The sequence below is a fragment of the Lithobates pipiens genome, unplaced genomic scaffold (assembly GCF_037356315.1).
Source record: "Lithobates pipiens isolate NorthernLeopardFrog02 unplaced genomic scaffold, aLitPip1_a1.2 Scaffold_18, whole genome shotgun sequence".
NCBI classification, from domain to species: Eukaryota; Metazoa; Chordata; class Amphibia; order Anura; family Ranidae; genus Lithobates; species Lithobates pipiens.
In genome coordinates this window covers 592,878,413-592,906,368 of record NW_027507758.1, presented here as the reverse complement: position 1 = coordinate 592,906,368, position 27,956 = coordinate 592,878,413, and the positions used below count along the sequence as shown (strand labels likewise).

Below are 27,956 nucleotides of genomic sequence, written 5' to 3'. Positions count from 1 at the left end.
CCCTAAAAGAATACTTCCTTCTCAATAATGTTGAGGAGATATCAGCGGAAACCCTTTGGGCAGCCCACAAGCCCTTTATCAGAGGTGAAATTATTCGAACTTCAGCTCAGATAAAAAGAGAACGGGAGATAGACTTGGAAAAGCTGGAAGGACGGATTGCACGACTGAAGGGCGTACACAAATTGAATCCCTCCCCCAACACGGTAGCACAACTGGATAATGCTAGGCTTTAACTTAATTTAGCCCTAACAGCCAAAGCGGATAAACAAATTAGATGGAGTAAGAATACATTTTACACTCATGGCGACAGGCTAGGTTCTATGCTGGCCTCTAAACTCACCCCCCGCACCCGGTCCTACGTGATGCCCAAAATTAACATTCCGGGACAGGGTGCTACTTCTACTCCATCTAAGATCATGGACGCCTTTCAGTCGTTTTACACAAATCTTTACAGCTCTCACACGTCCGGGAAGGAGACCTCCCTCCAGAAATTTTTAGATGATCTCCCCATCCCGGTTCTCTCCTCAAACCACAGAGCAGAAATGGAAGCCCCTTTCACTGAGGAGGAAGTTTTGGGAGTAATCAAAGACCTAAAAACGGGTTCAGCTCCAGGTCCCGATGGACTTTCAAACCCGTACTATAAGGCGCTTTCTGACACCCTCGCACTCCCTCTTACAAAGTTCTTAAACTTCAAAACTCAGGGAAGCCCGCTCAACCCCCAACTTAATAAAGCTTACCGTAATTCCCAAGCCAGACAAAAATCCGGAAGAGGTAGGCAACTATCGCCCCATCTCGCTAATAAACGGCGATTTGAAAATTCTCACTAAAATGCTAGCGAATAGACTGGCAGCCTTCATTAGTGCTTACATACATAAGGACCAAGTCTGTTTCATCCCAGGCAGACAAGGCCCTGATCAAATAAGGCGGGCAATAGACATTGTCTCCGTTCTTCAATCAAATTGGCTGGGGGGATCCAGACAACAGGGGATGCTCCTGTCTCTGGATCTCCACAAAGCTTTTGATTCGGTGTGATGGCATTATCTTTTTGCAATCTTGGGTTTGGCTCTCGCTTTATGGGTTTGATGCGAGCCCTATACTCTAATCCTACAGCGCATATAAGACTTCAGGGGTGTTACTCCAATTCCATCCCCATACAGAGAGGCACCAGGCAAGGGTGCCCTCTGTCCCCACTCATTTTTGCAATAGCGATTGAAACCTTGGCTATCTCGTTTCGCCACAACCCAAACATACAAGGGGTCTCTTGTGGTCCCCACACACACAAATGCGGCCTCTTTGCAGATGATATACTCCTCTTTGTCACCTCCCCCATCACCTCCCTACCGAATATATGCAAGACCCTGGAAGACTTTGCTCAGATTTCGGGACTAAAAGTAAATTACGTCAAATCTCTAGCACTTAACATTTCACTTCCTACAGATGCAGTCACCCTCCTGAAACAAACATTCAAATTCGCCTGGAATGATACTTCTATTAGGTACTTGGGCATCAATCTGACCCCTAGAATCGAATCTCTCTACGCAACTGATTACCCCCCATATACAGGAAGCTAGACACAGACATGGCCTTCTGGTCTCAGAGTAATTTGTCTTGGTTGGGGAGGGTTAACTCAATAAAAATGACCCTTCTCCCTAGGCTCTTATACCTCTTCAGAGCATTACCTATTTCCATACGGTCTGACCATTTAAAATCTTTCCAAAGCAGGGTGCTGAAATTTACTTGGGGTAAAGCAGGCTACAGAATACCACAAAGGATGCTATACCTTAATAGAAGACGAGGAGGCCTGGGGCTTCCCCACCTCTATAAATACTACCAGGCAGCCAGGTTAGCACAATTATCAGTTATTTATTCCAAGTATGAAAAACCTGACTGGGTACACATAGAAAAATTAGCCACCCCAAGACATACACTCGATTTCCTATTATGGTCCCCTCCGAAAGAGAGGCCCCCGATCTTAGTACCTACCCTTTCCGCCCCTCACCGGAATTGGTCTCAGAATGTAGACAATTATCCCACCTATTTAATAATCCGAAATTTTACCCTGGGTTAGAGATTTCAGCTTTCAAAAGGTGGTTGGAGAAGGGACTGTACCGAATTGGACATTTCTTTACTTTCAAAAGATTTTTATTTTATGAAAAAGGCACTTGCAAGAACATACTTATAAAAGCAAACAAACTCCAGCAGGGTAGGCCTGCTGCCAAAGTGCAAGTAAAAGTACAATAAGACAGTTGTATAAACCAGATAGTGGCAAATAAGTACAGACATCCTGCCCCGCCACAGCGAAGGGGCCATACGATAAACCAAAGGGTAGCGCCCCCGTGAGGAGCCCATCTAAAACATCTGTCTGGGGGAGCCACCAGGAGACCCCCCCCCCCGACACCCCTGGTAGGGAGCTTGCTGTGTCAGGATGGGGGCGTATTCTCCCGGGTCCCCCCCCCTCCCACAGGGAGATAGTACCCGATGAGCAGCCCACAGGAAGCACCTCTACAAGCAATTTGTCTATACGGTAAATCTGTCAATTATAGCACCGTTGAGATAATCACAAAAACAGGTAATCAAGAGGGACAGAAGAGAGAAGGGGGGAATAAAAGAGAAGAGCAGAGGGGTATAGGGGTAAGCTATTTCCGAAAAGGGTGGAGGGGTACGGAGTAAGAATGCCTAACACTCAGTAAGAGAGGGAGAGCTTTAAGAATTAGATCGGGACGATAGGGAAAAGCCTGGGGGCACTCCTGGCAGAAGGGATATGCCCATGTACCGGGCCCAAGGATCCCACACCTTTCTAAATTTAGGCGTGGTATCCAACAGAATGCCTGACAGTTTTTCTTGGGACATTATCCAGGATACCTTCCTCTTCACTGCGAGGAAGGAGGGCCTGGGTTGCTTCCAAGCGGAGGCAATCGCAATTTTGGCACCTAAGAGGATAAAGTGGGTTAGTTTCTGAGTGTTTACAGGCAACAAAGGAGCAGGGGCGTTGAGCAACGCAACCTCAGGAGTTCTTGGAACCCGGCAGCCTGTGACCCTGTGAATAAAGGTAAAGATTTTAGTCCAGAACGATCGAAGCCTAGGGCATTCCCACCAGATGTGGATCATGGAGCCACGAAGTTGACACCCTCTAAAACATAGGGGGTTTGCCGTGGGATAAATTTTGGCCAGCTTGGCTGGAGTGAGATACCACCTGGTTATCAATTTGATGCTAGCTTCCATGAGTGAGATGTTTTGGATCCCACGAAAGGATCTGGCTAGGGCCAACTGCCAGGTTTCAAGACTGCCAGAGGTCTGGAGGTCAGTCTCCCATGCTGTCATGTAGGGGGATTTGCCCATTGGGGCAGTGAGAGCCGCATAGATTACTGATATACCGCCCCTCTGCTCCCCGATCCTACCACACCAGGCTTCGTAATCAGTAAAGGGGGGAGGAAGGGGCTTGTTCTTCCAAAGCGAGTGTAAGAAATTAGATATTTGCTGGAAGCGGAACCTCTCTGAGTCAGGTAGCTCTAAGTGTTCGATAAATAGGCAAGGGAAATTGGACCCCTTGGGGTGAAATAATGACCTATCCGGTATAGTCCCTTGTCCAGCCACCATTTGAAGGCCCCAATATTCAGGCCGGGGGGAAAATCATGATTACGGAAGATGTGAGCAAGGGGCCGTAATGTGGAGACCAGGGAAGGCTCTCTGCGGAGACCGTCCCATAGGGCACAGGAGTGAGAGAGGGAGGGAGACATGATGGACGGCCTAGCTTTGGGTGGGCACCACAAGAGATAGTCTAGTGTGAATGAGGGCACGGAACAGTGTTCAATGGACAACCAATCCGGTTTCTCGTATTTGGAGTAGAGCATGGAGAGTTGGGCCAGGCTGGCTGCAAGGTAATATTTGTGGAGATTAGGAAGACCCAACCCACCCCTGCGTCTGTGTAGGAAAAGCGTGTTTTGCGAGAGACGGTACCCTTTGTTACTCCATATGTATTTCAATATTTTGCTTTGCAGAGAGCAAAGATGGTCCTTCTGGACCGGTAGGGGGAGGGCTCGAAAGTAATACAGGATTTTGGGAAGAAGGGTCATTTTTATGGAGTTAATCCGGCCAAGCCATGATAATTCGTGTTTAGACCATGAACAGAGGTCAGCTTCCAACTGTCTGTATAGTTTGGGATAATTGTGAGCATACAACATCTCCGTCCTAGGTGTAAGGGAGACACCTAAGTATTTAATGGCAGTGTCACTCCATTGGAACGGGAAGGATTGTTTGAGTGAGTTGACTTGATGGGTGGGAAGAGATACATTAAGTGCCACAGACTTAGAGTAGTTAACTTGTAAGCCTGAGACCTTGGCAAAGTCGTCTAATACTCGGGATAAATTGGGCAAGGTGGTGAGGGGGAGGTAAGGAATAACAATATGTCGTCTGCAAAGAGTCCGCATTTGTGTGTTTGGATGCCACACTGGACACCTCTAATGTCCGTATTGTGGCGGACTGCTATTGCTAGCGTTTCAATGGCTATTGCAAATATGAGGGGTGAAAGGGGGCATCCTTGTCTGGTCCCTCTAGTAATGGGAATGGGAGTGGATAGGTATCCCTGAAGTCGAATTTGGGCCCTCGGCTGAGAGTATAAGGCCCGCAGTAAGCCAAGGAAGCGAGCCCCAAATCCCCACCTATCAAAGAGCTGGAAGATGTACTGCCAGGAGACCGAGTCAAAAGCCTTCTGGATATCTAAGGAAAGGAGAAAGCCAGATTGTTTGGGTCCCCCTTCCCAATTAGACTGCAATATAGAGATAATGTCGACCGCCCTCCGTATTTGGTCAGGTCCCTGCCTGCCAGGGATAAATCCGACTTGGTCCTTGTGGATGTAGCGTCCGATAAAGGAGGCCAGCCTATTGGCCATTACCTTCGTGAGAATTTTGAGATCATTGTTAATGAGGGATATCGGTCTGTAGTTACTGACATCCTCCAAGTTCTTATCAGGTTTGGGTATGACCGTGATGTACGCCATATTAAGGTGGGGATCTAGGGGGCTTCCATTAGCTTTATGATTGCCGAGATTGGCAAGGTGGGGGGCAAGCGTGTTGGCAAAGGCTTTATAATAAGGGATCGAGAGACCGTCAGGGCCTGGGGCGGAGCTTTTTTTGAGTTCCTTTATGACTCCCAAAATCTCCTCCGTCTGAAAGGGGGATTCCATGAATTGTTTGTGAGCATCCGACAAGACAGGGATGGGGAGTCCCTCCAAAAACCGTGGAAGAAGGTTTGTTTTGGAAGATGGGGGACTGCTGTAAAGAGAGGTGTAAAAGTCCTGAAAGGCATTCAGAACTCTGACCGGGTTAGAGGTGGGCGGGTGACCTGCACTTCTGATCCTGGGGAGGGTGCTTAGCTTGGTTCTAGGGGAGAGTCTATTAGCTAGGAGTGTGCCTATTTTGTCTGCCTGTGAATAAAATTTGTGGCCGGACCACCTAATAGATTTTTCTGCTTTCGTGGTTAGGGCGAGATTGAGTTCTAAGCGAGTCTTGTCAAGCAAGGTGGTGGGAGTTCGGAGAGGGTCCCGTTTGTGAAGAGCCCTGAGTCTAGAGTATTCCTCTTCTAGCTTAAGGATAGCTGATTGCCTTTCACGTTTTATTTGAGTTCCTAGCTGAATGAGTTTTCCCCTAATAAATGCTTTGTGCGCCGCCCACAAGGTTTCGGGGGAGACATCAGGTGTCGCATTAATAGAAAAATATTCCTGTAGTGCTTTGTCAAGATCCATTATTCGTGATGGCTCAGACAGAAGAGATTCGTTTAACCTCCAATGTCTGGGGTGTCTCCCACTCGAACCCCCGAGGATCGTCACAATTACCAGGGAGTGATCCGAGACCACCGTGTCAGTGATGGAGGCTTTGACAACCCAGGGCAGGAGCGAAGAGGGAGCAAGGATGTGGTCAATCCTTGTATAGGATTGGTGTGGTGCTGAAAAGTGTGTAAAGTCTCTCTTTGTGGGGTTTAATTCCCGCCAAGTGTCGGATAGACCATATGCGTGGAGCAATTTGGCGATCCGCAGGCTTGACTTCGTGGTTAATTGGGAATGAAAGGTGGAGGATTTGTCAAGGCCTTGATCGAAGGCGACGTTAGAGTCTCCTCCGACAATAACAGTCCCTTCTAAATGAGGCGCAAGGGTGAGCAGCAGGGATTCAAAGAACTTGACTTGGCCCGTGTTTGGGGCATAGTAGAAGACCAGGGAGTATAGGTGGTCTCCCACAGTGCCCTTTAGAAGTAAAAATCTGCCCCCCGGATCCGCCTTTTCAAAACTTTTGTTGAATTTGCAAGTTTTGGCTATCAGGATGGCCACCCCCTTGGTTTTGGATTCTGCGTTGGCTAGGTAGAACTGAGGGAAGTGGGCGTGAAGGAACTTGGGACTATACCGGACAGGAAGTTGCGTTTCCTGAAGTAGGATTATATCCAGTTTCAGGTACTTATAGTAGTCAAGAGCTTTTCTGCGTTTAATGGGGGAATTGAGGCCCTGGATATTGTGAGTGGCTATCTTGAGCCTAACATCTTGTTGATCAGTCATGGAGCAGAGGGGGAGCCCAGCATCTGAAGACGACCTCACTTACCCAGTCAGTGGCGGAGTTCCCGGCAACAGTGGTGGGATCGACGGCCTGTGATTTTCTCGTGGGATGTATTGCCGACAGGGTTAGCCCAGACATACCTGAAAGATACGACATTGTCAAGCAAACATTAAAAAGGAGTAGCTTACCATCTAGGGGGGAGACAGAAAGAGATAGAACAAGGAAAGAAAGTGTTCCTAGGAAAGGAAAGAGGAGATCAGGGCAGGAGACACCCCCCGAAATCCTGAGAAAGAACAATGTTAACAGCTGACCCATAGGGTCAGATGTCCCGACCCTCAGGCACCCGAGAGAGACCGAGGGAGGGGGAGTTGCGCAAGTGGTCCCTCGCAGAACTGGGGACCCCTAGTCGGGAAACATCCCGATCTGTTGATTTAACATCATACAACGATAGAAATTAAACATTAATAAAGAACTTGAGGCATGGCCAAACTTTGCGTTTAGGGGACGCGGGGGCAGGCCAGTAAAAGAGAGTCATTAACCATAAAGTGAGAATACATATCTGGGGAGGTTGCTGGAGTCTGCAGCCCTCTATAGTGACCGTTTGGAGGCCCGGAGGGCCAAACTAGAGGGGGCGCAGATCATGTGAGGGGTTGTGGTTAGTCCAGAAGGGGGTATGGAAGAATGCATAGCGTCCAGGGTTATTGAAAGCAAGGGGAAAAGAGGTCAGCTTTGGTCCTAGGAAGGGGGAGGGCAACAAAGGTGGAGGACCAAACTTCCAATGATTGGGGAAAAGTCCTCTGGCCCTCTCCAGGACCTCGGACGGTCAGTCACACAATGGAGAGTAGAAGTTGAGGCCTGGATGTTATTCAGGTGGGTGCATTGTCCTTGACCTTCTTGGCTCTTCCGGAGGTCCACAGCGGGGATTGTGGGCTGTTGGGTGTGGGCCGTTTGTGTGAGCCCTGTCCAGAGTTAGAAGTGTCCATGTCAGCTTCTTGAGAAATAATTTTCAACCTGGTGAGGAGCTTCTCCCCCTCGGGAAATGTGGAAAAAGCGTATGTTTTCCCTTTGTCCATGAACCGGACAGCAAATGGGAATGCCCACTTGTATTTTATGTCTCTTTGTGTCAGTGCAAGCAAGAGGGGTTTAAGGGCTCTCCGTCTCTGTATGGTGGAGGGGGAGAGGTCCGCAAAGATCTGAACCTGGTGGCCCTGGTACGTGACGTATTGCATGGATCTGGCTCTCTTCATGACTTCTTCTTTCACAGAAAAATGGTGTGGCTTGGCCAGTACATCACGTGGAGTGCCGTCCTTCCTAGGGGGGCCAAGGGTTCTGTGGACCCTGTCTCCGGGAGTCTGTCCTTGCTGCTCGGTAAGCGGAAGGGTGGCTGTGTCGTGCGGTAGGGGTCCCGTTGTTCCGCGAGGCAGCGGGGCTTTAGATGATCGCGGCCATCTTGGAAGCCTCGCGCATGCGCACTCCCGAATTGGACATTTCTTTACGGCAGCAGGTCCACTCACTCTTAAGTATCGTATCAAAAAATTAGACATGCCCAACTCGGAGCGGTTCTGGTTTCAGCAAATTACACACTTCCTTAAATCCCTCTGGAGGGATACAACCCTCCCCCCGAAATTTACAGAATATGAGTTGTGGTGTGGACAAGCCGTGGTCCAGCGGGGGGGGGGGGGTATATCTGTGATCTACTCGTCTCTTGCCTCCGCAACCAGAAAAGAGGCATATATGTGTGCCTGGGAATCTGACCTTCAATTCCAGTGGGACCTGGATAAATGGCAGACAGCCTCCTTCAAATCTTTTAGAGGCATTCTGAATACTACCTTATCTGAAGCCAGCCTGAAGGTAATCTCAAGGTGGTAATCTACCCAAAGGCTGACCCCCTCTGTTTTAGAGGCTGTAAACACATAGGGACGATGGTCCACATTTGGTGGGAATGCCCGAGAATCCGTTCCTTCTGGAAACATATCTTCAATTTAATTGATAAGCTGGTGGAGGGTCAGATTCCCAGAACTCCAATGGTTGCCCTCTTGAACGACCAAATCCCATTAGTAACCAAACCCCTCAGGAGATTGATTCACTTCATTCTTCTAGGAGCCAAGCTCACTGTAGCCAGAGCTTGGAAACAACAGACAGTGTCCTTCTCTGCAGCCAAAAGGAAAATATCATGGATAATGGCACAGGAAAAACTCTCGAGCACACTGCTAAACACAACTGATAAATTCGAAAAGACCTGGGAACCCTGGGCCCAACTGATGGGAGTTGCCTCAGGGCCTCTCTCACTGCCGAGTTAATTTACCTATGGAGTATTAGGCGTTGCTCTTCTTACTCTTCTTTTTCTGCTCACTCTGAGCTCTCCTTTCTTCTCTTTCCCTCTTTCTCTTCCCTTATGCCATCTAAGCTCGTTTAGCCTAGAGGTTTATGGTTATAATTTAAAGTAAAGCCATTTTGGTATGTTTTACGTTTGTTATTATGCCAATCAAGTGGCCTCAGATCTGTTGCTAAAGTTTAATGGTAAGATTTTTCCTGGGGGGGGGGGGGGGTAGAGTTTTTGGTATAGGGTGTGGTAAGTCAGCCCGGCACAGCTTGCTCCCATTTGGGGTGCCGGGAGGAGCGTATCTCATCCTGCCCCTGTCCCAGCCCTCAGGAGAAGCGCTGAATGTCACTCTCAAGCCAAATTTCGGTTATATTGGTCATTGATGCTCTACCTACATATTTCTTTAAGATTCTGATAGCCTTCTTGTACTTGCTAACGATTCAATGAGTAACATGTATATTCTCTGTATGTGTAATACCCCTTTTTTTTGTGAAAATAAAATTCTTTGAAATATAAAAGGAAGCAAAGTGTCAATCAACAAGGATAAGCCCAAATGCAGAGACACAAGACATAGGCATGTGTTTTTCTACAAGATTTAAGTGTGTCAGCCCCCAAATGATACAGCTGCATAAAAATTGACCAGTGGTAGGATAGATTGCACTAGCAGGAACATGGACAGTGTCAGAGTACTGCTGGTCATTTTCTATCTGCCAATCAAAGCAGATCTTGCAATGTTTAATGAAAGGATATATGTCTTTACTAAAACTACAAAAAAATAAATAAATCATGATTTGAATAAAATAATATAGAATTGGAGTGCTGCCAATATACTGTAATTACAACATTTAAAAAAAAAATCAATTCCATAACCGAAAATGTGCTGCTGATGTTTACTATAAATGAGGCCTGAAGGATACATATTCATAACTCAGTTTATTAAAATGGTTATAAACCCTTACAAACCACTTTGACCTACAGGTAAGCCTAGATTAAGGCTTACCTGTAGATCCAAGAAATATTTGTCAAAAGTCAGTCACCGAGGCCACAGGCGCAGTGGGCTGTTAACGGCGATATGCCGCGAGTGGCAGCTCCCGTGTGCATGCGCAGGAGTGACGTCATCGCGGCTCTGTCGAATGACAGCGCCGGAGCAGCGAGACCCACCAAGAAGATAGAGGCTCCATACACAAGGGGACAGCGGTGACTTCACGGGACGGGACGTGCACGGGACGACGTCAATAGACGTAGTCCCGGCAAAGGAGATCCGCGCTGTAGCCGTCATTTGGCTATAGCGCGGATCTCAAGTGGTTAATCACCCATCAAAATAAAACATATCAGTAGACTGGCTGCATCTAGAAGACACAAAGTAATCTAGGGACACTATTGCTTAATGTGTATGTAAAGCCTAAACATTTTTTTTTAACTTATATGTTCCCTTTTGCTCTGTTACATATACCATTGAAAGTGGTTTGTTATATCTGTTCAATAAGTTAAAAATTGCCTGTTGGTCTTGTTAGAAATTCAGAGCTGTCCTCTACATTCTGCCTGTGTTATCTCAAGAAGTCTAAATAGTACCTATAATGAATGACAAAAAAACGACTCTCTGTGCTATGGAGATGAGACGATGGAGAAGGATTCTGTAGCTTAACAGAGATTTTAAATGCAAAAAGGCACTGTTGTCAGCTAACAAAAAACAATGAGTTGCATTTCTTGCAAGAATGTATTCTGCTGCATTTCTTTGGTAAAAAAAACAAAAAAAAACGATGAAAATAAATAACAGATAGGTGTATATTATTTAGCCTGTGTGAAAGTTATAAAGTTTACAAATTATGGTATACAGTATAATTTGAAAACTCATCAGTCTTGATGTTCTGACTGCCTATATCAATTAAGGCTCAGGACAGTACAAATACTTTGAAAATGACACCTCCGTGAAAAGTAAACAGTGCAACGTTTTTAATAAGAGGTGGGGATGGGCCAAACGTTTTTCCACTTTCAAACATGGAAAAAGCTCAGACCCGTGCCATGGTCCCTATTAAAATCATTGGCATACAAGCTTAAAAAATCAAAAGTTCCCATTTTGAAGACTTATATACAAGTCATTGGCCATAAAAAAGGGTATGAAGGTCTGGGTACTGCCCAGGGGGACATGTATCAATGCAAACTTTTTTTTTTTTTTATATTGTTTTTAAAGGAGCAGCAATTTTAATGATGAAACAATAAAAGTGAAAAATATCTTTAAATATGCCTGGAGGGTCCCCTTAGACTGCCTGTAAAGTGTTGCATACGTACCATGTATAGAACACAACTGATAAATTCGAAAAGACCTGGGAACCCTGGGCCCAACTGATGGGAGTTGCCTCAGGGCCTCTCTCACTGCCGAGTTAATTTACCTATGGAGTATTAGGCGTTGCTCTTCTTACTCTTCTTTTTCTGCTCACTCTGAGCTCTCCTTTCTTCTCTTTCCCTCTTTCTCTTCCCTTATGCCATCTAAGCTCGTTTAGCCTAGAGGTTTATGGTTATAATTTAAAGTAAAGCCATTTTGGTATGTTTTACGTTTGTTATTATGCCAATCAAGTGGCCTCAGATCTGTTGCTAAAGTTTAATGGTAAGATTTTTCCTGGGGGGGGGGGGGGGGTAGAGTTTTTGGTATAGGGTGTGGTAAGTCAGCCCGGCACAGCTTGCTCCCATTTGGGGTGCCGGGAGGAGCGTATCTCATCCTGCCCCTGTCCCAGCCCTCAGGAGAAGCGCTGAATGTCACTCTCAAGCCAAATTTCGGTTATATTGGTCATTGATGCTCTACCTACATATTTCTTTAAGATTCTGATAGCCTTCTTGTACTTGCTAACGATTCAATGAGTAACATGTATATTCTCTGTATGTGTAATACCCCTTTTTTTTGTGAAAATAAAATTCTTTGAAATATAAAAGGAAGCAAAGTGTCAATCAACAAGGATAAGCCCAAATGCAGAGACACAAGACATAGGCATGTGTTTTTCTACAAGATTTAAGTGTGTCAGCCCCCAAATGATACAGCTGCATAAAAATTGACCAGTGGTAGGATAGATTGCACTAGCAGGAACATGGACAGTGTCAGAGTACTGCTGGTCATTTTCTATCTGCCAATCAAAGCAGATCTTGCAATGTTTAATGAAAGGATATATGTCTTTACTAAAACTACAAAAAAATAAATAAATCATGATTTGAATAAAATAATATAGAATTGGAGTGCTGCCAATATACTGTAATTACAACATTTAAAAAAAAAATCAATTCCATAACCGAAAATGTGCTGCTGATGTTTACTATAAATGAGGCCTGAAGGATACATATTCATAACTCAGTTTATTAAAATGGTTATAAACCCTTACAAACCACTTTGACCTACAGGTAAGCCTAGATTAAGGCTTACCTGTAGATCCAAGAAATATTTGTCAAAAGTCAGTCACCGAGGCCACAGGCGCAGTGGGCTGTTAACGGCGATATGCCGCGAGTGGCAGCTCCCGTGTGCATGCGCAGGAGTGACGTCATCGCGGCTCTGTCGAATGACAGCGCCGGAGCAGCGAGACCCACCAAGAAGATAGAGGCTCCATACACAAGGGGACAGCGGTGACTTCACTGGCTCCTGTGTCAGGTAAGTGACACATAATGGACTACTATGCGATGCAGGGAATCAAAGAGGAAGTAAACCCATCAGGGTTTACTTCCTCTTTAAAGGGTTTGTTAACTCATATAACTCAAGCTCTGCCAGACTCTCTATTAGAGGGGGTTTGGAGAACAGATGCTGGCTGACATGCAGGAAGGAGGGGGGTGAGGGGTAGACAGGAGAGCAGAGAGGACAGCAGCGTATGACGGAGGCCCACAATTAGACCATGGTGATCAGGGCAGAGCTGCCCTGATTTTCGTGGTCTATTTAGAGAGGGGATATAGGAAGTGCCAGATTCAGATTTACATAGCACCGGCACCGTGCTGTTTAATCTGCTTTAAGATACCAGAAAATATTTTTTTTTTTGGGGGTTGGTTAACAAATGCTTTCATTCTTCTCTACTGGAGAGTACTAACAGTAGCTGGCAGAAGCAATCGATAAACTGAGTTTAGGACCTTTTTAACCACTTGCTTACTGGGCACTTAAACCCCCCTCAGTCCTAGACCAATTTTCAGCTTTCAGCGCTGATGCACTTTGAATGACAATTGCGCAGGCATACAACACTGTACCCAAATGAAATTTTTATCATTTTTTCCCACAAATAGAGCTTTCTTTTGGTGGTATTTAGTTACAGCTCGGAGTTTTATTTTTTGCTAAACAAACAAAAAAAGATGCAAAAAAAGATGCAAAAAAAAAATCATGTTTAATAGTTTGTTATAAAATTTTGCAAACGGGTCATTTTTCTCCTTCATTGAAGTGCGCTGATTAGGCGGCACTGATAGGCTGCACTGGTGGGCACTGATGGGCTGCATTGGTGGGCACTGATTGGCTGCATTGGTGGGCACTGATAGGAGGCACTGGTGGGCACTGATAGGCATAGTTAAGGCGGCACTAATAGGCACAGATAAGGCGGCACCGATGGGCACAGATAAGGCGGCACTGATGGGCAAAGATGGGCACAGATAAGATGGCACGGATGGGTGGCACAGATGGGTGGCACGGATGGGTGGCACGGATGGGCACTGATAGGTACCACTGATAGATGGGACTGATGGGCACTGATAGGTGGCACTGATAGGTGGCTCTGATAGGTGGCACTGCTGGGCACTGATGGGCGGCACTGCTGGGCACTGGTAGATGACACTGATGGGCACGGATAAGTGGCACTGGGGTGCAACACCTTTGAGGCAGATTGTGGGCACTGTGGGTGGCACTGCTGAGTGGCACTGCTGGGTGGCACTGTGGGCACTGCTGGGTGGCACTGTGGGCACTGCTGGGTGGTACTGACGGGGGGCACTTACATTTTATTATTGTGGCACTTGGAGGGGGCAGGTGGGCACTGGCAGGGGGCAGGTGGGCACAAGCAGGCCTGGCCGTGATCGGGACTGATGTCCCGATCACGGCCGCCGGTGATCGGCTTTTTTTTTTCTCCTCGCGCTGTCAGCGCGAGGAGGAATAATAGCCGATTACCGGCTCCGTTATATCACATGATCAGCTGTCATTGGCTGACAGCTGATCACGTGATAAGGGGTCGGGATCGACCCCTTGCACGGATCGGTGATCAGGCGAGTCTTATAGACTCGCCGATCACAGAGCGCGCCACGCGCGCCCCTCAGGGGGCGCGCAGGCCGCTCGTGCACGGGACGACGTCAATAGACGTAGTCCCGGCAAAGGAGATCCGCGCTGTAGCCGTCATTTGGCTATAGCGCGGATCTCAAGTGGTTAATCACCCATCAAAATAAAACATATCAGTAGACTGGCTGCATCTAGAAGACACAAAGTAATCTAGGGACACTATTGCTTAATGTGTATGTAAAGCCTAAACATTTTTTTTTAACTTATATGTTCCCTTTTGCTCTGTTACATATACCATTGAAAGTGGTTTGTTATATCTGTTCAATAAGTTAAAAATTGCCTGTTGGTCTTGTTAGAAATTCAGAGCTGTCCTCTACATTCTGCCTGTGTTATCTCAAGAAGTCTAAATAGTACCTATAATGAATGACAAAAAAACGACTCTCTGTGCTATGGAGATGAGACGATGGAGAAGGATTCTGTAGCTTAACAGAGATTTTAAATGCAAAAAGGCACTGTTGTCAGCTAACAAAAAACAATGAGTTGCATTTCTTGCAAGAATGTATTCTGCTGCATTTCTTTGGTAAAAAAAACAAAAAAAAACGATGAAAATAAATAACAGATAGGTGTATATTATTTAGCCTGTGTGAAAGTTATAAAGTTTACAAATTATGGTATACAGTATAATTTGAAAACTCATCAGTCTTGATGTTCTGACTGCCTATATCAATTAAGGCTCAGGACAGTACAAATACTTTGAAAATGACACCTCCGTGAAAAGTAAACAGTGCAACGTTTTTAATAAGAGGTGGGGATGGGCCAAACGTTTTTCCACTTTCAAACATGGAAAAAGCTCAGACCCGTGCCATGGTCCCTATTAAAATCATTGGCATACAAGCTTAAAAAATCAAAAGTTCCCATTTTGAAGACTTATATACAAGTCATTGGCCATAAAAAAGGGTATGAAGGTCTGGGTACTGCCCAGGGGGACATGTATCAATGCAAACTTTTTTTTTTTTTTATATTGTTTTTAAAGGAGCAGCAATTTTAATGATGAAACAATAAAAGTGAAAAATATCTTTAAATATGCCTGGAGGGTCCCCTTAGACTGCCTGTAAAGTGTTGCATACGTACCATGTATAGAACCTGCTGCAGCAAAACTGACATTTTGATTGCCAACAATACAATACCATTGCTGGCAAAACAAAAATGTTAATAAAAATGGTGTGTGGGTCACCCCCAATCCATACCAGGCCCTTTGAGTCTTGTATGGATTTTAAGGGGAACCCCCTGCCAGAATAAAATAAAAAATGGTGCGGGGTCCCCTCGAAATCCATACTAGACCCTTATCCGAGCATGCTGCCTGGCAGGCCTGAAAAGGGGGGGATGAGCGAGCGCCCCCTCCTGAACCATACCAGACCACATGCCCTCAACATGGGGGGGAACTTTAGGGGCCTTATTGAAATCTGGAAGCCCCTTTTAACAAGGGGGCCCCCAGATCCCGCCCCCCAAGTAAATAAGTATGTGGATCAGTGCATGCTGGATCGGTGATGTCTCATTACCTATTTAGTCAGCGGTTAGCCTTCGTTGTGGGCGGAGCTTTTTTTATTCTTTTTTCGGGTCTGGCAGTGGTGGCAGGCGTCGTGATTGACAATGGATCTACATCAGGGGACATTGTTTTTTTTATTTTTGTCAGAACTATGATATTTAATTAATTTCAGATGGAGGTTTAAGGTTGAATAAGCCTCAAAAAAAAGGTTAACCTCCGGATAGTCACATACGTTTTTCAAACAGAGACATCCTGCCCTGTCAGGCCGCGTACACACGCGCGGACTGTTCGCCCAACTTTGTCCGTCCAACAGTTTCGGCAAACAGTCCGCTCAAACTTAGCATGGACGGACATGCCCACACACGACGAACGAACAGTTTGCTGAAACCGTGCGCGATGACGTGAACGGCACGTACGACGGGACGAAAAATACGACGTCCTATACACTGCATTATAGCTTTCGGCGTGAAAATCCTTTCTGAGCATGCGCGCAACTTTGTTTGACGAACAAGCCTACACACGGGCGGACTGTTCGCTCAAACAAGGTTTCAGCGGACAGTTTTTCGGAATTTCCGAAAAACCTTGTCCGTCCAACTGTCCACTGAAACTGTCCGCTGAAAGCCCACACACGAGCGGACTGTCCGCCCAAACACTGTTCAGCGGACAAAGTTGGGCGAACAGTCCGCCCGTGTGTACGCGGCCTTAGAGATCTGTAAACAAATTGTTTGCAAAACTGGGCATATAAAAACTTAGGACAACTACATTATATGGTTTCTAAACATAATTTATTTGAGGAGCCTCAAATCAGTAATAAAACTTTGGAAACACAGCAACCTTAATTGTTTTTCCCAGGTGAGATATGCTATATTCATAGGAGGTCTCACAAGAAAGTCTTTGGGGAAATGTTTACCTAGCTAGACACCACTAAGATAATGCTGGCAAACAGACCAGCTAATAAACATATGGGAAACCTCCTCAGAAATTCCTTACCATTTAGGAATTTGACGAATGCATCATCTATAATATATGAACACTTATCATATATGAACACTAAGGGGGTCATTTACTATAGCGCAGAAAAATGATCCTATAGCGCGGAAAATAGTGCCCAATTATGGCCAATTAAGACTTCAACTCTCAGAAACTGGGCGCTAATGCAAATGGGAAGCAGCGCTATTGTCGGTGAGCATGCCTGTCAGATCACATATGCGGGAATAGTCAATGGGGCGCGAAACCTGCAAAATCAAAAGTTCTCATTGAAGTTCTCACTGAAGGTTTATATGCAAGTTCTTTGCCATAAAAAGTATATGGGGACGTGGGTCCTGCCCCAGGGGACATGTATCAATTGGAAAAAATGTTTTTAAAACGGATTTTTTCAGCAGCAGTGATATTAATAATGCTTAAAGTGAAACAATAAAACTTAAAAATTCCTTTAAATATCATGCCTGTCTGTAGATTCTATAGTATGCCTGTAAAATAGCACATCTTTCCCATGTTTATTATTGTACAGCAGCAAAATGACATTTCTAAAGGAAAAAATGTAATTTACAATTGCTCTGGCGATATAGAGTAAAAAAATCTAAGAAAAAAACGGAGTGGGTTCCCCCCACCACTCCATACCGGCTCCTTCGTGTCTAGTATGGATATTAAGGGGAACTCCAGGCCAAATTTAAAAAAAATTGGCGTGGGGGTCCCCCAAAATCCATACCAGACCCTTATCCGAGCACGCAACCTGGCAGGTCAGGAAAGTTCCACCTAAACCATACCAGGCCACATACCCTCAACATGGGTAGGGTGCTTCGGGGTCCCCCCCAAAGCACCTTCTCCCCATGTTGATGAGGACAAGGGCCTCATCCCCACAACCCTTGCCCGGTGGTTGTGGGGGTCTACGGGTGGTGGGCTTCTCAGAAATCTTCAAGAGCCCCCGTGTCCCGCCCCCCCATGTGAATGGGTACCAAAAAAAGCAGTGAAATGTGACAAAAGACAATAGCCGGTTTTTGACAATTCCTTTATTAAAAATGTTTTTTTCTTCCCCCCGCTTCTTCCCCCGGCCTTCTTTCAGTTTTCTCCTTCTTCTTCCAGCTTCTTCTTCACCCGCTTCTTCCTCCGGTCTTTCTCCTCCGCTGCTCCCACCGCCGCTCCGCTGAACATTCAAAAAATGAACCAACCTCCAATGCTGCGATGGGGTGGATGACGTCACTCCGAGACCCCACCCCTTGTGACTTCAGTGATGTCACAAGCGGGGCGGGGTCTCCTGCTTACGCCCCACAGTTATATATGATATGTGCGCTATGGAAGCGGACAGATCGGCTGGCCTCAGCGCCGGAGGAGGGTCATTGTTTTCATGATCAGTAGGTCGGCGGCGGGAGCGGTGGAGGAGAAAGACCAGAGATCGAAGTGGTGGAAGAGGAAGCCAGAGGAAGATGGAGGAGACCAGAGGAAGAAGCGGAAGAAGATGGAGGAAGAGACGGGGAAGAAGAAGCTGCAGGAAGAAGGAGAAAAACCAAAGGAAGACCGGAGGAAGATGGTGTAAGAAGCGGAGGGAAAGAAGAAGGCATTTTTAATAAAGTAATTGTCAAAAACCGGCTATTGTCTTTTGTCACAGTTCACTGCTTTGTTTGGTGAATGGGTAGGAGTACAATGTACCCAATACCCATTCACATGGGGGGGGCAGGATCTGGGGCCCCTTTGTTAAAGGGGGCTTCCAGATTCCAGGAAGCCCCCTGACTGCAGATCCTCACAACCACCAGGCAAGGGTTGTGGGGTTGAGGATCTTGTCCCCATCAACATGATATTATGTTGTGCTATGGGTCTGCTACACACACGCACCATGTTGTTGTTGTTAATGTATGTAATGCATTAATGATAAAAAAAAAATCATCCCTTTCAACTCCATGAATTAATTGCTTGTAGTCCATAAAATGGCCTGAGTGGTGTAAATGTTAGAGCATTGTGGGTGTTATTTACTAAGGGCAAATCCACTGTGCACTACAAGTGCACTGAAACTACACAGAAAGTGCACTTGTAGTGCAAAGTGGATTTGCCTTTAGTAAACAGCCCACATTGTCACTGTAACAACTTACTCCAAAAACTGGTATTGAGCACTGAAAGAAGAAGCCACACATTGTTGAGTATAAAACATTTTACTCAAAGCACATTCACGTGTGTTATAAAAGTTTTTTTTTAACAAACCAACATTGGTTTTTGTAACATTTATGTTTGACAGTAGATATAGCCGTTTTTTGGTTAAACAGGCATGTTTAAAACCATAACATACACAACTCAGGAACTTACAAAGTTCAACTTTGATAAAGTGAAGGCAATATGTGACATTGGTATGTCATAACTGTGTTGATTTTGCCTTCATCAGATGGGGTGATGTCACCCCTGTAAAAGCCAAATTTTGAAAATGCACACAAATTTGGAGTAAAAAATGTGAATTTGATCTTGATCTTGATCCCATGCCTAATGTCAACATGTTCTTTCTCCCATCATGGGGGGTCAATGGACGTGTTTCGGGGGTGCAACCCCTTCCTCTCATCTACTTTAGTTGCGAGGAAGGGGTTGCACCCACAAAACACGTACATTGATATCCCGTGATGGCAGATAGCACACATTGACACTAAGGATGAGCCGAACACCCCCGGTTCAGTTCGCACCAGAACCTGCAAACAGACCTAAACTTCGTGTGAACTTTAGAACCCTATTAAAGTATATGGGACTCGAACGTTCAAAATCTAAAGTGCTAATTTTAAAGGCTAATATGCAAGTTACTGTTCTAAAAAGTGTTTGGGGACCTGGGTCCTGCCCCAGGGAACATGGATCAATGCAAAAAAAGTTTTAAAAACTGACGTTTTTTCGGGAGCAGTGATTTTGATAATGATTAAAGTGAAGCAATAAAAGTGTAATATTCCTTTAAATTTCATACCTGGGAGGTGTCTATAGTATGCCTGTGAAGGGGCGCATGTTTCCCGTGCTTAGAACTGTCTGATGTAACGGAGGTTTCCGTTACATCAGAGGGGGGCGGGGTCACCCACACGTCATTGGGGAAGCCCGGCTTCCCCAATCGTGTCAGAGGGGGGCGGGGTCAGGTGACGGGTGGCCACGCCCTCCGCATATAACAAACATCAGGCCGCCAGGATCCCCGCAGTGTCTCCTCTGTAGAGACAGAAGATGGATGGAGGCGCTGCGCTGGATCAGATCAGCCATCGCTGGACCCCAGAGAGATGATCATCCATCGCTGGATAGCAAGAGTGTATTACCACCGCTGGAATCTTTTTTTTATTTTTTTAATTTTTAATAAAGGAATTTTTCAAGTGTGTTTGTCTTATTTAACTATTTTTTACACTTTCTTTGTGAAATGGTAGGGGTACTTTTGTATCCCCTTACCATTTCAAACAGGGGGGGCCAGGATCTGGGGGTCTCCTTGTTAAAAAAAAACTATATTCTCATGGTTTGGTAGGGTGGTGATCTTGAAGATGAATGCGCTTCCGAGACTGTTATACATCTTACAGACGATTCTGATCCATGTCCCATCAGCCTTTTTTAATGCATACAAAAATATATGCTCCAGATTCCTTTGGGGAGATCGGAGACCTAGAATCAGATTTAAACAACTCACGCGACCAAAAGGACTAGGGGGGATAGATCTCCCAGACCTCCAAAATTTCTACACAGCAATTCATCTCTCCAGAATTTTAGACTGGAATGTCCACTCCCACTACAAAGATCAGATCCCCTTAGAAGCATCTCTCACTCCCCTTCCTGTGGTCTCTCTGCCATGGATGACCCCAAGCCACATTCCTTTGGTAGCTTGGCTACACCCACTGATTGGACCCACCTTACATTGCTTCAGGAAGTTGTGCACTCAAACTACCATATCCTTCATCCCAGGACCACTAGCTTTAGTAAAAATTAACCCTCCAGGGATGTATCACCATTTTCTCACAGATAACTGGTCACAAGATAAAACCCAAACCCCCCAATTCTTTCATAAAGGAAAACTCCTCACTGCCTCCCACCTTGCCAACCTCATGGAAAAACCACCCATCCCCCCTTGGACATACTTGTTGATTACTCACTACCTAAAATTATTAGACAAAGACTCGCAATGCTCGAGACAACTCACTCCCTTCGAAAGGCTCTGCACCAAAAATCTCCCCAACAGCATCTAATAGCCACCACACACAACCTCCTTTTTTGCAGACCTGTGTCCCAGTGCAAGCCCTGCATGCAACGCTGGGAAGAAGATCTCTCCCTCTCAGATGAGAATTGGGAACTAATTTTTTTAACTATCCATAAAGGATCAACAAATGTTTCCACACAGGAAAACGGATATAAACTCCAATCTGGGTGGTACCGCACGCAAGCCCTGCTAAACAGATTCTACCCTACTATACCTGATACGTGTTGGAGATGCCAAAAAAGACAAAGCACCCTACTTCATATCTGGTGGACCTGCGCCCCTCTACAAACCTTTTGGAAAGAAGTGTGCCGTATCCCCACCCAGGTAACCTCGTATGAGCTAGATTTATCTCCAGCCCAATTCCTCCTTCACCACTCTCCCCTACCACATAACTCCTACAACAAATCCTTGGCAATGCACATGATTATCGCATAAAAACAATGCATCCCCCTGCTCTGGGGCTCTCTCAGATACCCTCAGATACCTACTGGTTTAACAGGATACGTAAAGTTGCTGAAATGGAAGAAATGATCCACATTTCACACGACACCCCATCAAAATTCAGCAAAAAATGGGCATGCTGGTTACACTATCAGACAACACCTGCATACTCAAAAGTACCCAATTCGCTTACATAAGGAGATAGCGATAGCCATGACAAACCCTATTTAACCCCCTCCCCCCAAGGGGAAAAAACAAAGCAAAAAAACAATTCAAGTCCTACATTACCTGTCATCCCTTGCCCCTAAAGGTCCGTCCCCCTCCAAGGCACTCTGGAATTACAACCATAATTCCCTGAATTCCTTTTAAACCTGAGGAGGCTAGTCAGAGATGGACATTCACCATCGGCGGCGGGGGGTGCTACTCGAGACCTGGGCTTTTAGAACTAAGGAGGGAGAAGCCGAGACAGTCCTAGTAAAGCCTCATTGCATATATCCTCTGGTAAGCAGCCACCTAAAGGGGATTGCAGAGGGTGTGAACGGTGAAGGTGTAGAGGACAAGAATAGACACTTTCACAATCTGGAGTTGTTTGGACACTCGGTTTGACTACACCCCCTTCCATCTGGCTTGTTGATATGTATGGACACTGAGAAGCAGTTTTGATTGCATGGACACAGATATGCACCTGAATAGTGAAAATATAAAATCTTTTGCATGCAGTCGCTAAGTGATACACTTAATAGAATGTATTGTGGTGTATGAAGCAAGAGTAATATTATTATATTCGATTTTATCAGTATTGTGTATTGTATATTTTATATGCATGCGATTTTATAAGGGCATATATAGCAATAGAAAACTGAGAATGCTAATGCGGTTAGTTTAAAGTAGCGCTGTTAGTGTGTGATTTTTAATCAGACATTTGTTTGTTTATACTGGATTTTTTTATTGATAACAACTGTTGTAGGGCTAGCAGAGGCAATCCATTTAGTGCCGGGTTCAGGCGTACATAGTATTTTCTGAAATTGTTTATATATATTGTAGAGATGGACTACATATTTTTATATGTAAATTTTGCCTTGACACATACCTTAAAGCAAGGTCCCTACACTAGCTTGTAGACATGAGATAAGATATTCTCCAACCACCTTTTATTGGTCCATCTCAAATTATGTCCATGGCACAGACAGACGCCACTGGATGACCAATATCTTAGGGGTGTTTGGGTCTCTTCTCTCCACCATCCTTACTAGACATAAACCTGAATATAAATGACCTGGAAGGAATGCAAGTTTTTTAAATCAGTAATAGGACTTCTGAAACTATTATATAAAACTAAAGAAAAGCAAAGCCAGGATTGTCTGATTGCATTTAGGCTTTGAAATAATATTTACCTTGACTAGAGTAAAACATTTCCATGCTCTGCTTCTCATAAAGGGTATCAGTGATATGTGTAAGCTATCATGATAGTCCCAACTTTTTAAGGAGAGCCCTATGAAATAGAAACTGACATGAAAAGTGGAATACGGAGTAACTGTATCTGTGAACATGACACAGTCATATGTGAAGCTGTGTGAATAGATTCAGAAGAGAGGTCATCAGGTGTACCTGGAACTTTAAAGCTGGATCAGGACTAGAGTCAACACATTGGGGCCTGCAGGTGCATGGCCAATTGGTGGCCAAAGCAACAACCCTACTCTAGGATCACATCTTTTACAAAAAAAAAACATTTTCTGGTGTTTGTTTTGTTTGTCCGCTAGTCATATCATGGTCAAGAATATTCTGAAATGTCTAAATATGCCCATTGAAGGTGATTGCAGTTCTACTGATCATGGATAAGAAATGTGTAGCCAATAACTATGCAGAGCAAAATGCCTTTTTTCCTTTTGCACTAAAGTCAAAGGCGCGCGTTAGATAAATGAGGGTTTTCACTTGGAGCAAACTGGAATAACAAGTTAAAAGTCTGAAAATAGGTACAAAATTCAACATCTTGCATACGTCTGAACAAGCAAAAAGCTAGAATTTCTTTGTTGTGGCACAGAAACATTTCACCATGCAGTTCTATAAACTCAGCAGCCTTTCAAAGTGACAGACATGCAATAATTCTGCAAGGAGAAAGACACATGCTTTGGGACAGTCTGTATGGCTCACAGATAACAATGGGGTGGTTTTGCTAAAGGCAAATAGACTGTGTGCATTTCAAGTGCAGTTGCACTCATTTTCCCCAAAATTGCTGAACTTCGGCTGACCATACCTGATTCTTTTTGTTTTTCATTCAACCAAAAAAAATTGAGCCAATTTCCCTGTCTACACACTTGAGGGGGATGGGGGAACCCTTCCCTCTATGGTATTGCATTGATAGTGGGGAGCCTTCCCCATTTTCAGAATACAATGAAAAGTGTTACTAGCTATCTCATTCGGGAAGAACCCGACAAACTGGTTATATACAAGCTGGTCGATAGATCAACTTGTGTGCAACCAGCTTACCCATGCATGGATTGAAAATTGTCCAGGCCTTGAATTTTGATCCATGTATAGATAGCATTAGTAAATGTGGTAAAATTCGGCTGATTTCTATCATCCAATCATGTACAAGCAAATCTGATTTTTTTTTTTTTTATTTGCACTTGATTAGGTATTCTTTACAAACTGAAGATTTAACCACATTTACTAACTTCTGGGAACAATGAGAGCAACTAAACTTGCAAAGTGCACAGTCTTTGCCTTTAGTAAATCCACCCCAATGGCAGTAAGCTGGATCTGCCGGCTCCAGCACTTTATTTTGCTTTTTGACGGATTATACAACCCACTCTGTTTGGCAATGGTAAGTGGCAGGTGGACAGGAAAAATTATAGGTGGGAATGTAAGGCAACAGAATTTACAAAAGATCACAAAGAAAATTATACCAAATTGTTTAAATTAAATTCAAAATAAATAAATACATAAATAAATAAATAGAATAACTTCATCTGATTTGGAAATATTAATGTGGAACTCTGGTTTTAAAAAGCCTGACGTATCCATGCTTTTTTCTGAATTTAGAATTCTTCTTCTTATCAGTCTAATGATGTAATAAAAACATTCAAAAATGAAGGAATACCGGTATTGGGAAGACTAGGTACACCAGAATACAGAAATAATAGCTATAACTTGTGTTAGTTTTCTATTAGTCTGGAATGTCTAAGTTTTATAATACTACCAATCAAATACATTGCCTTATGACATTTAAGAACCCTTTTATTTAACTCTTTCAGACATGGAAAGGTGTTATAAGTGTGTGGAGGATAAATGGCCCAATGAGAGAAGAGACACCTGTATACAAAGAACAACTGAATTCCTGTCCTATGGAGATATAGTGGGATTGGCTCTCATTTTAATCTCTGTTATTTTATGTTTTGTAACTATTATCATATTTGGAATATTTGTGAAATACAAAGACACTCCAATTGTAAAAGTGAATAACAAGACCCTCAGCTTCATCCTTCTCCTCTCACTAATCGTCTCCTTTCTATGTCCTCTGCTGTTCATCGGACATCCTACAAAGGTTTCTTGTCTCCTTCAACAGGCTGTCATTGGGATGACTTTCTCTGTTGCCATTTCTTCAATGTTGGCCAAAACAGTTACTGTCATTCTGGCTTTTAAAGTTACCAAACCTAACAGTATGCAGACAAAATGGCTGGGCAAACATTTTTCCACATCTATTCTGATCATCTGCTCTGTTGGGCAAGGATGGATCTGTGTCTTCTGGTTGATCTTCTCTCCACCATTCCCAGAGTATAACACCCAAGTGATGGAGGGGAAAATATTATTACAGTGTAATGAGGGATCCGTCACTGCTTTCTACATTATGATTGGCTACATGGGAGGTCTGGCTGTCTTAAGCTTTATTGTAGCATTTTTAGCCAGGAAACTTCCAGACACGTTTAATGAAGCTCAGTACATAACATTTAGCATGCTGATCATTAGCAGTGTTTGGATCTCCTTCATCCCAGCCTACCTCAGCACCAAAGGGAAATACATGGTGGCCGTGGAAGTCTTTGCCATCTTGTCCTCCAGTGCTGGAGTCCTGGGCTGCATCTTCATTCCCAAATGTTACATCATTCTGCTGAGATCAGAGATGAATGTGAAGACAAGTGTAACCCAAAGAAATGTTTTTAAGTAATCATTCAAACAAATGCTAAATGAAAAATTGTATGGCTTGGGATAATAAAAAATACAATTATTGTTTTGTGAATTTAGAACTTACTTTGGTTAAAACACACAATTATATGCAATGGGAAAAATCTAGGGATAGTAAAAAAAAAAAAAAATTCTCTTTTCAATTGGTTTTTATAAAATTTTCAACAGGCAAACATAATAACATTTTCAAAGTGCAAAATACTGAGTATAAAGAACAAAGTAAAGAGTCACCCACCATTACATCATATATGTTGTATAATATTAATGGAATACAGGTTGCCTTTGAGTAACAGAGACTTGAAAATTTTTACTCTTTGTAGTGTGTGGTTATATTTACTTATCAACACTCCCTTAGAGTTGGCGTCGCCTCAGTGGTACCGGCACCCCCTTAGGATCTAACTGTGCCATGTACCCTATGGCTTCGCCTGCGAGTGATCTCATACATGAGAATTTCTGCCTGTATGTTGTGTTGACATATTCCATTAGGTGGGACTCTCAGCTAGAATGCTAAGAGTATAAAATAAAGTTTAACATAAACAAATAATTAACTTAAAGCTTAATTATACCTAATGTTAACTTGCACCATATAGTCCATACCACCAAGTGTCTTAGTTTAAGTTACCAAGTTTATTGTTTATGATAAAGTTTCAGCCATGTCTCCCAATAGGAATTACATTTATCTGTATTGTGTGTTTTAATGGCAAAGAATTTTTCATAAGTGTACTGTGTTTAAACTCTATGAATAACCTCTAATACAAGAGGGGTGTCTTTGGATTTCCATTTGGAGGTTATGGTTAATTTAGCTGCTATTAGTATATGAGTAGCTATAGGTCTGAGATTTTTTGGGAGTAAGTGCACCCCTACATTAAGAATTGCCAGTTGAGGGGTAGGTACCCAGTTTATTCCTGTTACCCTGTTTATCATGGTAAAGACCTGTTTCCAGAAGTTTTGGATTACCTTGCAATTCCATAGAATATGTAGGATGCCTTCTCTCCCCCCACACATCCTCCAACAATCAGGGGAGGAACCTGGTTAAATCAGCCTTACTGGGGTTAAGTAGGTTCTATATATAATTTTAAGCATTAATTCCCAGTGATTTACACAGTGGGAGTGTTGGAAGTGGGATTGAATAGCTTTCTGCCATTCTTTTTGCGTGAATGTAATTCCCAATTCTGTTTCCCAATTTTGCATATTTGTGGTTTTCTGGAAGTTTCCACTATACTGTAGCCTGTTGTAGAACCAGTCCCTTTGTTCTGTCTCGGTCCGACCTCAAGCGCGACCATAATTCCCTATGTATGTAGTAGTGGAGGGTTGGGTTGTGTTTCTGAAAATAAGTTAGTTGTATATAAGATAAGGAAATAGGTTGTGGATACTTATTTACTAGTTCTCTATAGGTCTGAATTCCTTCCCTGGTCCACTGGTGTATGTCCAAATTCGGTATAATATGTGCATAGATTGGTAGGGGTAAGTCTGTACATTTATCCATAGTGTCAGGAGGTACTTGAGGCGATTCAGTTCACGTTGAGCGCTATACAAATATCTCATTCATTCATTCACTATACTATGTAAATAGTTCCACGCTGCTAATGTGGCATCTATAGATGAAAAAGGTTTATGGATCGGTTCAGGGTCAGACTCAACAAGAGCAACGCAGACAAATCACTATTGCCCACCATTCTCCCCTCGATCCCAACCCACAGCTTATCAGTTTTGGTGTCAACCCATGCTTTCGTCTGGTCTAGACGAGCTGCATAGTAGTAGTTTTTGATATTGGGGAAGTTAACTCTCCCATTGGATTTGCGTTTCAGTAACATAGTATATGAGATCTTACACATCTTTTTACCCCATATGAAGTTCCTAAATAGTTTATTTCCTTCTTTAAAGAATTGTTCTGGGACCGTTATGGGTATAGTCCTGAAGTAATATATGATTTTAGGTAGCAGGGTCATCTGCTATCCTGTCCACCCATGATAATTCATAATTTGCTATGTGCTGAAGATCTTGTTTAATTACTCCTAGTAGTTTGGGGAAGTTGGTTGCATAAGTGTCTGCTGTTGGTATTGCCAATGTGACTCCTAGGTACGTTAAATGTTGCGGAACCCATTGAAATGGGAAAGAATTTTGATTTGGTTTTTCGTTGTATTGGATACCCCAATCCGTAGGATAGAAGTCTTATTGGAGTTCAATTTGTAGTAGGATGCTGCCACAAAGTCATCTAGAATGGTTTGTAGCTTGTATAGTTAGGAGGCTGGACTGGTTAGTGTTAAGACAGCATCGTCAGCAAATAACCCAATTTTGTGGGAGTAGTTACCTACATCTATACCACAGATGGAGTCGCAAGATCTAACGGCCTCCGTCAGAGGCTCCATGATGAGGGTGAATATCAGTGGACACCCGTGGCGAGTGTCGTTAGTAATGCAGAATTTGTCTTATAGGACATTGGAGTTGAAAACTCATGCTGTGGGCTTAGAGTATAGAGCCATGATTGCTGTGAGTATTGTGCTTTCCAGACCAAATTTTTTAAG

At 44.0% G+C, this 27,956-nt stretch overlaps 1 protein-coding gene across 1 annotated transcript; it reads left to right on the top strand.

The window, feature by feature from the left end:
* Nucleotides 1-362: 362 nt before the first annotated feature.
* LOC143986797 (vomeronasal type-2 receptor 26-like) lies at nt 363-25,418 on the top strand. Its single transcript, XM_077485204.1, has 2 exons — nt 363-771; nt 24,507-25,418. The coding sequence occupies exons 1-2, from the start codon at nt 363-365 to the stop codon at nt 25,412-25,414; spliced, it is 1,317 nt and encodes a 438-aa protein (XP_077341330.1). The 3' UTR covers nt 25,415-25,418.
* The last annotated feature ends 2,538 nt before the right edge of the window (nt 25,419-27,956 follow it).